Source organism: Mus musculus, chromosome 11, assembly GCF_000001635.26.
Source record: "Mus musculus strain C57BL/6J chromosome 11, GRCm38.p6 C57BL/6J".
Classification (NCBI taxonomy): domain Eukaryota; kingdom Metazoa; phylum Chordata; class Mammalia; order Rodentia; family Muridae; genus Mus; species Mus musculus.
Genome location: NC_000077.6, coordinates 34,681,621 through 34,694,928, shown reverse-complemented (window position 1 = coordinate 34,694,928; position 13,308 = coordinate 34,681,621). Strand labels below are relative to the sequence as shown.

General features: G+C 41.7%; 1 protein-coding gene across 3 annotated transcripts in view; it reads left to right on the top strand.

Moving 5' to 3' along the window:
* Window positions 1-13,308, top strand: part of Dock2 (dedicator of cyto-kinesis 2) — a 557,091-nt gene that overhangs the window by 88,977 nt on the left and 454,806 nt on the right. For all 3 annotated transcript variants that reach the window (NM_033374.3, XM_017314861.2, XM_017314862.2), the window contains 5 exons: window positions 2,504-2,687; window positions 2,946-3,043; window positions 5,129-5,218; window positions 6,376-6,476; window positions 7,287-7,421. In NM_033374.3, the coding sequence (NP_203538.2) occupies window positions 2,504-2,687; window positions 2,946-3,043; window positions 5,129-5,218; window positions 6,376-6,476; window positions 7,287-7,421 (608 nt within the window). The remainder of the gene's footprint in view (window positions 1-2,503; window positions 2,688-2,945; window positions 3,044-5,128; window positions 5,219-6,375; window positions 6,477-7,286; window positions 7,422-13,308) is intronic.

The following is a 13,308-nucleotide window of genomic DNA, read 5'->3' as shown; positions in this document are numbered from 1 at the left end:
GAAGGAGGTGCAGGAAGTCAGGCAGGAATTTGGAAGCAGGAACCACAGAAGAATGCTATCACTGGCTGGCTTGTTGACCTATGTTCCGCTAGCTTTCTTATATAGCTCACGTTTACTTACCCAGGAATGATAGTGCCCACAGTAGGCAATGCTGTGGAACAGTGGAAATGTTATTGTTACAGGAGGGAAGGAACTCTGAACTCTTGTCAGGAATATATAGACACGTTTGCAGGATGCTACTCTGTAGCCGTTACCATTTGGGGCCCCAGACCCTGTGGTCCATTTCACAGCTTCCTAGGTCTCAGTTTCAGTTTTCATTTTTCTTTCCTCCTTTTCATCTTCATCATGGGAGATGGGAGAGGACAACTCCAGGAACTGAATGGAGGTGTCATGTGAGGAAAACACTCTGTCACTGAGTTAAAGTTTCACAAGCAACATGGTCTATGATATTATAACAAAATACCTGAGGTGGCTTACACTGTAGCCAAAGAGGTTGGTTACACATGGAAGACACAGCGCCTACTTTAAGCTCTGGTGAGGGCTTCATTGACTGTGTCACACCATTGCTAAGAGATTATGTGTGAGAAAGAGACCACATCCCATACAGGAAGTCAGATTTGGTGTGGCCAAGCTCAGGATTTTATAACAATATTTTCTTGAGAGGTAGCCAGGATCGCAGTGAGAGCCACCTTCATTCCTTTCAAGGCCAGTGCCCCAGTGGCCCAAGGGTCTCCAAAAGCTCTTGTGATTTCAACTCCGCACTGGCTAGCAGATGTCCAGCACATGAGTTTTGGAAACTGGACTAGTTACTTCTCTCACTGTTATGACAAAATACCTGGCAAAATGCTGAAGGGAGGGAGGGAGGGAGGGAGGGAGGGAGGGAGGGAGGGAGGGAGGGAGGGAGGGAGGGAGGAAGGGTTACTTGGGTTCATAATTTCAGAGTAAAAACCATCATGACCATCATGAAGATAGGAACTTCAGGCAGCTGGTCACATTACATCCCAGTTATCAAGCAGGAGATAACCACCAGTTATCAGAGATCCAGATATTGTCACATCTAGGTTAGGTTTTCCAACCTCAATCAATCCAATCCATTATTTATTATTTTACTATCTTTTGAGACAGGGCTTCACTATGGAATCCCCCTGGCCTGCCTGAAACTCCATCTATAGACCAGGCTGACCTAGAACTCACAGGCATCTGCCTGCCTCTGCCTCCTAAGAGCTGGGATTAGAGATATATGCCGTCACAGGTGACTGATTAACTAGGACATGGAACTCCCTCTGAGCCATGCCCTGAGGCTTTTCTTCTAAGAGATCCTAGATCCTGTCAGGGTTAGCAGTTGGTCCTGACTGTCACATTAAAGCTGCAGCAAGCATTTACGGCGGTAGGCATAGAATCTCACTAAGATGGAGGGGACGTGTAAGCTCTAGAGTGGATACACACACACACTCTCTTCTGAGGCGTACCTCCAAGGGCTTGGGCTGTTCACAAAATGGTGTGATCTTCCCTGCATGCTTCCCTGCTCTCAGAACAGGAGAATACAACTGTCAGGCGCAGGCTGGAGGCAAAGCACAAAGCCATGAAGTGGGCATAGCTAAGAGGTCAACAAGGGCTAGAGCTCCGTCTCAGATTTCTCTGCTTTCAGGCTCCACTTGCTCCATCACACACATTGAACATGGCCACCATAACCATGGCATGATACTTTTCTCTGAGACTCTTTGCCTTTCTCAAAAAGCTCCTCTCTTCTACAACCTCTTTCCTCTTGCTTCACACTGGAGTTTTTCTTGGCTGGCAAGTCTTTCTTCCCCAACAGTCTGGGAACTTCTTGGGGCCAGAAAAGCAGCACGGGCTCATTTTCCTTTTCCCTTAACTGCATCAAACCTCATTCTCCTCATTCTCGTCTGTGAACAGAGGATAGCAGGATATGTTTTAAATGATTATGAGCCTTAAAAAGGGTCAACGGAGGCAGAAAAGGGACCTGGTATGGTATAGCTCCTGTTCCAGAGGGAGGACATAGTAGGCGTGGTTTCCTAGAATGCCTACTCTGCTTAGAAACTGTATGGCTCTATTTATGTATAAGAAAGTGATCCAGAGAGGCCAAAGAATAAATCCAAGGTGACATGGACTTGAGAAGGTCCAGACCTATGTCCTTTGTCACTAACCCCTAGTTTAGAATGGATTCCCTGTATTAGTGGATGGGCATCTACCTTTGCTTTTGTTTCAAATTTTTAAGGTGGATTCTATTATGGTCTGGGAGTTTCAACTCTCTTATAGCCCTTTAATTCAGGCTACAGAGCCACAGCCTTTCTGGTAATGTGATTTGCAGGATTCCTACCTGCTTTGTGGGAAAACAAGCCTACCTCATATTGCTTCTCTGATTATTTCCTTGCTGTTTCTGAACTTTCCACATTACAGTGTATGCTATTCAACCACTACAAGCGCTGTGTGGCATTGCATATGTGGTCTTGCCCTGGAGCAGTAACCAAAGTGTTGTTTCTAGGGAGACAGCAAGAAAATGGAAGATGCCAGCGCTTACCTGACACTTCCTTCTTATCGACACCCCGTGGAAAACAAGGGAGCTACGCTGAGCCGGAGCTCCAGCAGTGTTGGGGGCCTTTCTGTCAGCTCCCGGGATGTGTTCTCCATTTCCACGCTAGTGTGCTCCACAAAGCTGACCCAGAATGGTAATGGAAGCGTTGAGAGCTGGGTCTGTGGTGCTCATGCACGAGAGCATCAAGCCCAGAGTCTGTGGCGCTCATGAGCATCAAGCCCTGGGGAGGTAATGGAAGCATTGAGATATGGGTCTGTGGTGCTCATGTATGAGGAAGCATTGAGAGCAAGGTCTGTGGTACTCATGCGTGAGGAAGCATCAAGCCCGGGGGGAGCCCAGTGTGGATGGTTTAGCCAGCGATGACAAGTCTCTTTCTGGATTCTTTTCCTAGTGGGTTTGCTTGGCTTGCTGAAGTGGCGTATGAAGCCACAACTGCTCCAGGAGAATCTAGAGAAGTTGAAGATTGTGGATGGCGAGGAAGTAGTGAAGGTTAGTGGGGCTTTGCTTGGATTCATCCACCAGTGTCAGAGCTGTAACGGGTGAGACAAAATTTTGATGGAGTCGGATGATTTGACCTCTGATGACAACAGAAGGTCCCGATCCACCAAGAGGAATCTCTGTTGGGAAACCTAGGCAGGCACTGAACTTCGGGCATCAAAACCACTGGCTGAATGGGGCCCTGGAAATAAACCGACTTAGATGTAGATCTCAACTCTTCCACTCCCGTTGCTTCATTGTCATAATATTATGACTAAGACACATTTCTCAGGATTGTTATGAGCCTTTGAAGTGATAACATTTAAAAATTGCTCAGCAGTTTCCTATACATAATAATAGGTGAGCTACAGCATATGAGACATGGGAGAGTCAATATATATTAACTAATATTCTTGCTGTTACACACTGTCACACATAATATAGTAACAGTCTGGTTTCTTAATATTATATGCATATTGGTAGAAACACACAAAAAATAGTTTGTGCTGCTGGGAAAGCATATATTAAAGATGAGAAAGACACCGGGGGCTTACATCTTAAGTAAAGCAAATAGAAACAATGCAAATGCCAGAATCTGCTTCCTCGTGGTAGCAGAGAATGTAATGTGTCTGAACAGCAGGCCTAATTAAACCAGCTCTCTTCTGCAGCACTAGGAATTGCAATGGGTTTCCCAGTGGTCCTAGTGATGGTGTTTCCATTAAGAACTTGGAATAGCTAGAAAGCAGAGGTCAGACATCTTTGTATGGCCACTGAGCATTGAGGGACCACGGGAAATGTATTAACTCCTTCCTTGGAAAGGTAGAAGGAGTCAAGTTTTATTTAATTGCCCAAACCTGGAGAAACAGTGACAGAATTTCCTGATCAGTATACTTTAACTATACACCATTGACCTAATTTAGGGATGGCAAGGGAATCCCCCAGATCTGTTGTCTTTGGGCTGGAGGGGGAAGATTACATTGTCTTCTTGTTTTCTAGTATTTTCTTCTTTAAAAAAAATTTGGTTATTGAATTTTGTTATTACATACATACAGTATTATTGTATGTTATATTCATATAATATACATACCTATATACCTATTATGTATACATATACACATGCCTTTATTCTAGGCATGGAGAACTGCCAAGTGCACTCAAAGAATTCTTATACATGTGTACCATCTAGCTTATGGTAATGAAGGTGCCAGAGTATTGGTTGGTTTGTGGAGGGTTCCTCACACACCTTCATTAGAGGAGCCACCATTATGCTGACCACCATCATCACTAATTGGGTGGTGGTGTTATTGGTGGTGGTGGTAGGTGTTGTTGTTATTGGTGGTGGTGGTGGGTGGTGTTGTTATTGGTGGTGGTGGTGGGTGGTGGGTGGTGTTGTTATTGGTGGTGGTGGTGGGTGGTGTTGTTATTGGTGGTGGTGGTGGGTGGTGTTGTTATTGGTGGTAGTGGTGGGTGGTGTTGTTATTGGTGGTGGTGGTGGTGGTGGGTGGTGTTGTTATTGGTGGTGGTGGTGGGTGGTGTTGTTATTGGTGGTGGTGGTGGGTGGTGTTGTTATTGGTGGTGGTGGTGGGTGGTGTTGTTATTGGTGGTGGTGGTGGGTGGTGTTGTTATTGGTGGTGGTGGTGGGTGGTGTTGTTATTGGTGGTGGTGGTGGTGGTGGGTGGTGTTGTTATTGGTGGTGGTGGTGGTGGTGGTGGTGGTGGGTGGTGTTGTTATTGGTGGTGGTGGTAGTTATGTTGTTTTTCCTTACCCTAGGAGTTCACAAATCAGAGTAACTAAGGATGGGCATGTATGTCTGAATTATTTTATTTAATGCAGTGTTTGTAGAGGCTTCCTAATTGATGCACATGGAAGTGGCTTGCTCTTCTGTACAGTGTAGAATCCTGTCATGGGAAATGTCATAATATGTGTATATGTGCCACTGGTGTGGAATCATATCATTCCAAGTCCTGTAGCTGATTCGTGAGACTTCTCTGAGCGCCTTGAACGTGGCTCAGTGGGTGTGTTCTCTTGGAAGGACACACAAGGATGAGATTTGTGGGCTATCTGCCCTCTTTCTGAATGCAACCGTCCTTTATCCAGTTCCTCCAGGACACTCTGGATGCCCTCTTCAACATCATGATGGAACACTCTCAGAGTAACGAGTATGACATCCTCGTCTTTGATGCTTTGGTAAGAGAGTGGGGACAACTGTTTGGCGACATCAGGTTTGAATGCTTGTCTCACTGCAAGAAAACATAACATATGGACCTTATGGTTCTTCCCACGAATATGGTGAGGTTTTAGAACCTTTGGCAAGCAGACTGAGTAGCTGTTTCGGTGTTTCCAGTTCACTTGAGAGTCAAGACTTGGCAGGTGACCTGGGTGGGTGTGGGGGTTAAGTGTCATTGTCAGAGTTTTGATGTCTGATTGACTGTGCATGAGACCGAGGAGTGTTAAACCTTGGCTTTCCATGATTGCCAGGAGCTATCTGAGGCCCGGTTATAAAGCACCCAGATGTTCCCCTATCTGTCTTACCATCTCTTCTTGATGCCTTATAATTAACCAGGGTCATTTTGCTCCTCACAGTGAACTTTTCACAGTGGATCTCCATCCAGACTCCCACATGGTCTCACTCTTATTTCTCTCTTGCAACTCCAATTTTCTCCATGCTATCTGAAAAGAATTATGGGAACCATCTGGGTCTGGAAGTATAGCCCTGTGTTAGACCATTTAGCAGCATGTGGAGACTCCCATCACTGTCAATCAATGAATACATAATGCATTTAGTGTAATTTAGAGGAAAGAAAGACTGTTAGGATTGTCTAAGACCAGCAAACTCTTGATGCATGCAGTACCCCTGTGTCATGGATGTTTGCCTTAAAGAGGATGCTTGCAGATAACTGGCTCCCTCAATCACAATTTGGGAAGGTCCCCTAGCATGCTCGCCTGACAGGAAAGTTGTTTCATGACTAAAGGTCCTTTGATTAAATTACCAAAGGAAGTGCTGAATGTTGCAAGAGCCTCCTGGAGATTCATAATGCACAGAAGCATAGAACTGACTCTGGAAGTCCTGCAACAAAGAGAGCAGTCTAACGACAACCTGAGATTTCTCTTAGTTGAATAGGAAATCCTTTTATCTTCTAATACCCCAAAGCATACTTTTTGAAATACTCTCTCCCTTTTTTTTTTTTTTTGTTAGAGACAATGTATTAGTGAAAAGGATTAATTATTCATTAGCGAGATTAACTCTCCGGTGAAAGAATAGTGACAAGGGTTCCGTTATACCAGGTGAACAGTCTCTGGGTACCCTCCCAGAGCACCCCCCAATCATTCTGACTCTTCCGCAGATCTATATAATAGGACTCATTGCAGACCGGAAATTCCAGCATTTTAACACCGTATTGGAGGCTTACATCCAACAGCATTTCAGTGCTACCTTGGCCTACAAGTAAGTAACTACGTGTACAGATATTTCCTGTGCATCTGTGATTGTCCTGGTGAGATATATGGGATGCAGGGAATTGGCGCATTTCCCACTGACACTAGTCTAGATGAACTTTTCCTTTTCTAATCATCCAAGCATGGACTGAATGACTCACCTATCCTAAAAATAACCAGAACCCCAGAGGGCGGGTGAATAGTTTACTGTGGCAAATAAACAAGTAGTTTATTAGATCATTCAGCAAGTCAGCTGTTGTTTATCAAGAAGTTACCTGTGAGCACTAGTGAGCATGCTCAGAAGCTCAGTGTTGATTGGTTGTTGGAGACCCTCAGGGTCAAAGATGGAAACCCATAGGAAAATTTGGTGGCAGCCAGCTTATGAAGAAACCTTGAAAGATGGGTCAAGTATTCCAAAGTCTGGCCTACTGGTGATGAATAGCTATAGAAAGTTTCTAAGCAAAGGCGCTCCTTGATACTTAACAATAACATGCCTATATAGAAGAACTTGGAAAAGACATTATTACTCTCATTCTTATTCATTCCTGATTATGCCTAGTTTTTTCCTCATCAAAAGATTATTTTTTTCCCCTCACTACTTTATCTTCGCTGGCTTTTTTTATGGGCAGGAAATACTTATTCATTCCCTGTAATAAATATATTTTGAAGCAGTTATTTTTGTGCTTGCAAATGAGTCGTGAGCTTTGCTGCGCCGCCACCTTTAACCTTTGATTGAATGCCTTATAATTTCTCGAGCACACTAATTACCATGCTGTGGCTTAGAAAGAGATGTATTGTGAAAATATTATCCCGTATTCAGGAAACTGATGACGGTGCTGAAGACTTACTTGGATACCTCCAGCAGGGGGGAGCAGTGCGAGCCCATCCTCAGAACGCTCAAAGCCTTAGAATACGTGTTCAAGTTCATTGTTCGGTCGAGGACATTATTCTCACAGTGAGTATTTGTGGTGCAAGCATGATGGATGATTGATTAGACTGCAATCAATATAATACAGCGCAGTAATATTTATTTTTTACTATTGGAGGTTTATTTTCTCTTATTGAAAATAGAAGATTTTTTTTTAAAAAAGAAATTACACCAGGATTGAAGATCTAGTTTAGTAGTAGAGGGTTTGCAGACCATCTGTGTGGCCCTGGGCTTTATCCTTGTTACCACAAACAAGACAAAATAAAGACAGACAGGAAAAAATTAAAGCTAGATTTTGATTTAAAAAAAGAAACCTTGAAAATTCAAATCTAGTCTAGAGATCATGAATATAGAATAATTTTATTCTCTAAGCTCATTTGGTAAAGACAAAAGGCGTAATACCACAGGACAGTGATATTTCATCCAGTGAAATATACCATAGGACAGTGATATCTCACCCAGTGAAATATACCACATAATACCACAGGACAGTGATGTATGTGATTTGAGACTATTTTGTTTTTTTTTAACATTCTTCATGTAAGTTAAGATTATTTAAGGAAGATTTCTAGAAGTCTGTGTTCAGTGTTGGAGGGACTGGCAGGGAAGAGTAGAACTCAAGTGGTTTGCCATTAACGTGGCTCTTGTAGGTTGTGATGTTAGATGAAGTGGTTTCTCAGGCTCTGCTGCCTACCCTGGAGATTTGCACAACCCACAAGCATGATTGTGTGTCAGAAAACCTTATGGGACTTAAGATATTCAAATGTAATATGTTTATCTAAGTGTGTGGTAAACTTAGGTAGTGTTGATCAAATGTGCATTCAATTAGTTGTGTGTGATTGGAACTAAGAAATAAAATCTTCAAGGGTTATGGTGTCTAGAGCAGCAGTTTGTGGATCACAACTCCTCAAACAACTCTTTCACAAGGGTTGCCTACAACCATTGGAAAACATAGATACTTACATAGATATTACAGCAGCAAAATTACAGTAACCAAGTAGGAAGAAAAATAATTTTATAGCTGGGGGGGGGGGTTTCCACCACAACAGGAGAAATTGTATTAAAGGATTAAAGCATTATGCTGCTTTAGACTCTTATTAGCATCAATGAAGACTACGCAACTGAAATTGACTTAAAAGAGAAACAAGACTTCATTTTAGTTCATAATATTGAAAAGCCCAGGGAGTAGATGGGGCACAGGTGTGGCTGTGTCCAGATAGTAAGTGTCATAGGCCACACCCACCCCATCTAGATCTGGGCTCTGCTTTCATTTCACTGGTCTCTTCTGAGTCATTTTTTTTCAGTGTCGGGGCTACATATTCTATCAGCTGAAGCTGCTCTTGCTTCCTTGTTATTCCAGCAAAACTTTATGCCAAGAACAGTTTTAGGTCATGTGCTAACATCTTAATCAGGCATCGTAGCTGTGGGACTCCGTGAACTGTGTGTTTGCACTCTTGTGTGCCATGGGTAAGGCCAGTTACTTACAGTACAGGCTTTGGCTTAAGAGATGCCTTACCAAAGACAGCCGAGGTCTCCATCTATCACCTGATGGTGATAGCAGGTGGATACCATGGGTTTCAAACTCAACAAGGTGTCTCCTTTGGAATTTTCCTAAAACACTGAAATTTCAGGTAAAATAGAGTGATACCCTAAACCTGTACACCTTAGTTTATTTAAAAACTGAAATATCAGCTCTAAATTCTTTAGTTTGCCAGCTGGTTAAATCTTGGGTATTATTCTTGCAAGTTTGGATGGTATTGTTTTTTGTTTTTATTTTTAAATTAGTTGTGAGCCAGCTGTGGATTCCTGTTTTTGTAAGAGTTGACTTTCTTGGAATTCAAGGAATCACACTTTGAAGTTCCAGATACAAGGGTTGGGTCAGGATTTCTCATCTCTTCTTTTGAGAGAGAACATTTGGTCTGTAAGACTAGTTCTTACCCTTTGATTCACCATCTCTCCTTCTGTTCTTCCTTTGGTATTATCTTCTTTTCTCTCTCCCTCTGTCTCTCTTCATTTCCTTCTTGTCCTTTTACTTTCAGCTTTCTCTTCCATGTCTTGAGCAAAGTAAATTTGCTTATTTTCTTTTTTCTCTACCTCTAAGCACATCATTTTGTGGAAGTTCTAACCCTTCAGGGTGATTTTTGGTACCCAGTGGCTTCTGGTTTCTTAGGGTATGGGCTGGTATTTCTTGCCTTTCAAGCATATGAGATATCACTAACACGGGCAAGAAATGATCTCTTTACAGCAACAAAGAAATAACCTCAAATATTTCCTCTGAATTAAAATGCACAATGACATATGGAGCACCTGCAGCATCACAACAAGAGTGGCTGGATACTGTGTGTCCTGCTCACTGCAGAGGCTTTGGGGATGGTCTGTTTCTCCTGAGTTTGTAAGGACATGGAGAGGTTGTGATACTTTCCCATAAGCAGGGACATGCCACTTGGAAACTAGAAAGCAGAATGTCAGTGCTTTTGAGTTCTAAAGCCATCTGGAGAGGAATCACATAATTATTGCTTTGGGGGCTCATTGTGTCTGGTAGTGTGGTATCCAGATACTTCTTTGTTCTCTGTCCCATGTGTATAATTGCTGATCTAGCTCTCAGTATTTGTTCCCCTGTTATTTTTCTTTGTTCGTACTGCACATGGACACTCGAGAGGGCGAGGATTCTCCTGTACCAACACCCAGGATGCAACTGGATATGGACAGAGGAGAAGTAGTTGATAAGAGGAATTTTTGTTTACGATGTCTGGGGAAGATGATTCCTTTCTATCTAGAGCCAAAGAAGATGAATTTTGTGTAGTCTTCTGTTGCTTTAGTATCGGGGGCAGGTGTCTCTGGCTGCACACAATCTGAGCCATAGCTATAATGAAAGCTGGGAGAACAGGTCCTAGCTTCTGTCACGTGGAATCATTGATCAAATCTGAAAAATCCCTAAATTGTGGTTCATATGTCCTTCAGATCCCAAGTGGCCATACACATGGCTGATGTCTACCAGGCATTTGTAGATTGATTACCTCCTCAGGCAGGATAAACCACAAGTGAAAGGCATTCAGAAGCAATGGAAGGACTATTCTCTAAATATTGACCTGCTTTACAGGGTCCCTTTCAGCATCTTTAACACTGAGGCTCAAATACCCAACTGTATTGATCTGTGAGCTATGTATTGTTTCTGTATTGGTTTCTGACCTATGGCTTTCTATGGATTTGGAAATAGGATGCATTCCCCGATTCTATGATGGACATTGGCCAGGCACTGATCAGTGAGTCTGAAGAGCCTAAGAGAGGATAGCTCTCAAGAGAAGGAGACCTAGACCCTGGAGCTGCAACAGCTTTTGTTCCCATTCATCCTTGCTCCTCACAGATCCAAATGTTGTTAGAACTCAGGAGGCGGTAGGTGTGACAGTCTAGAGCACAGACTTATGAATGTAGACCTAGGGACCATTTCTGTCACTGGAAGCACATGCTTGATGAAGGGACCCAGAACCTCCTAGCTTCAGTTTTCCTATCTATAAGCAAAGACCCATATTTTAGTGTTTCAATGATGAAATTGTTCAGAAGAAATGTCCCTGTGGCATTCCATGGATGAGGTACTTGGAGAAGTAGCAAGGATTTGGCCATGCTGTCAACTAGGAGATGCAGAAAGTTTAGCTTATGTGGTTAGTTTTTGTCAACTTGACCCAATCTTGAGTCACTTGGGAAGAGAGAACTTCAGTTGAAGAATTTCCTCTGTCAGATTGGCATGTGATCATTTTCTGTGGGGGCATTTTTCTTGATTAATGATTGAGGTGGGGGACCTAGCCCACTGTGGGCAGAATCATCCTCAAGCAAGTAGGCCTGGACAATATAGGAAAGCAAGCTGAACAAACCATGGAAAGTCTTTTATGCATACATATGCATACCTAAGAACTTTAAGTGTTTTTATCTTACACAAAACAATGGTCCCTTTCATAGTGTTGTTTTCCTTCTTATACTATTGGCTAGTCCTCCCATCCACTATATAAGATCATCTTTTCTCTTTTTCTTTCATTTAAAGCATTCTCCTTTAATGACTCAAGTTTTACTACTGAGTCTTCAGGAGCTTTCCTGCAGGTTGCAATGTTTTATCTTTGAGGACATTGCTCAAAAAGTACCTAATCTTAACGCTTACTGCCTTTATCAGAGTTTACCAAAATTTTTCCTACCACTGTTTATGAAGATTTTCCTACCGCTGTTCACCAAAATTTCCCTACCGCTGTTTACCAAAATTTTCTTACCTCTGTTCACCAAAATTTCCCAACCTCTGTTTAACAAAATTTTCCTACAACTGTTTAACAAAGTATTCCTACCCCTGTTTACCAAAGTTCTCCTACCGCTGTTTACCAAAGTTTTCCTAGCCCTGTTTACCAAAATTTCTCAACCGATGTTTACCAAAATTTCCCTAGTGCTGTTACTAAAATTTCCCTACCGCTGTTTACAAAAATTTCCCTACTGCTGTTTACCAAAATTTTCCTACAGCTGATTACTATGGTTTCTTTACCTCTGTTTACCAAAATTTTCCTACTGCTGTTTAGTAAGGTTTCCTTACAACTGTTTAATAAAATTTCCTACCTCTGTTTACTAAGGTTTCCCTAACTCTGTTTACCTAAATTTTCCTACTGCTGTTTACCAAAAATTTTCCTACCACTGTTTACAAAGATTTTCCTACTGCTGTTTACCAAAATGTCCTTACTACTGTTTACCAAAATATCCCAACCTCTGTTTATCAAAATTTTCCTACTACTGTTTACCAAAGTTTATTTACCACTTTTTATCAAAGTTTTCCTACTGCTGTTTACCAAACTTATCTTACTGCTATTTACCAAATTTTTCCTACCACATATTACTGAACTTTTTCGTACCACTTCTTATGAAGTTTTTCTTACCAGTGTTTACCTAAATATCCCTACCATGTTTACCAAAAATTCCCTACCGTTGTTTACCAAAATTTTCTTAAAGCTGTTTTCCAAAATGTTCCTATCACGGATTACCAAAATTTTTCCTAGCACTGTTTACAAAGATTTTCTTACCGCTCTTTACCAAAATTTTCCTACCACTGTTTAACAATGTTTTCCTACTGCTATTTACCAAAATTTCCCTACCGCTGTTTACCAAAATTTTCCTAACACTGTTTACAAAAAATTTCCTACCACGGATTACCAAAATTTTTCCTACCACTGTTTAAGACGATTGTCCTACAGCTGTTGACCAATATTTTCCTACTGCCGTTTATCAAAACTTTTCCTACCGCTGTTTACAAAAGTTTGCCTACTGCTGTTTACCAAAAAGTTCCTTTCACTGTTTAACAAAATTTCCCTACTGATGTTTACCAAAATATTGCTACGATGGATTACCAAAATTTTTCCTACCACTGTTTACGAAGAGTTTTTTACACCTGTATACCAAAATTTTCCTACCTCCGTTGACCAAAATTTCCCTAAGCTGTTTACCAAAATTTATCCTACCACTGTTAATGAAGATTTTTCTACCGTTGTTTACCAAAATTTCCCTACCACTGTTTACCAAAATTTTCTTACCTTTGTTTATCAAAATTTCCCAACCTCTGTTTACCAAAATTTTCCTACCGCTGTTTAACAAAGTTGTCCTACCACTGTTTACCAAAATTTCCCTAAGCGGTTTACCAAAATTTATCCTACCACTGTTTACGAAGATTTTCCTACCGTTGTTTACCAGAATTTCCTTACCACTGTTTACCAAAATTTTCTTACCTCTGTTTATCAAAATTTCCCCACCCCTGTTTACCAAGGTTTTCTTACCTCTGTTTACTAAAATTTCTACCTGAGTTTACTAAGGTTTCCTTACCTCTTTTTACCAAAATTTCCCTACCGCTGGTAACCAAAATTTGCCTATCGCTTATAACTAAGGTTGCTTTAAT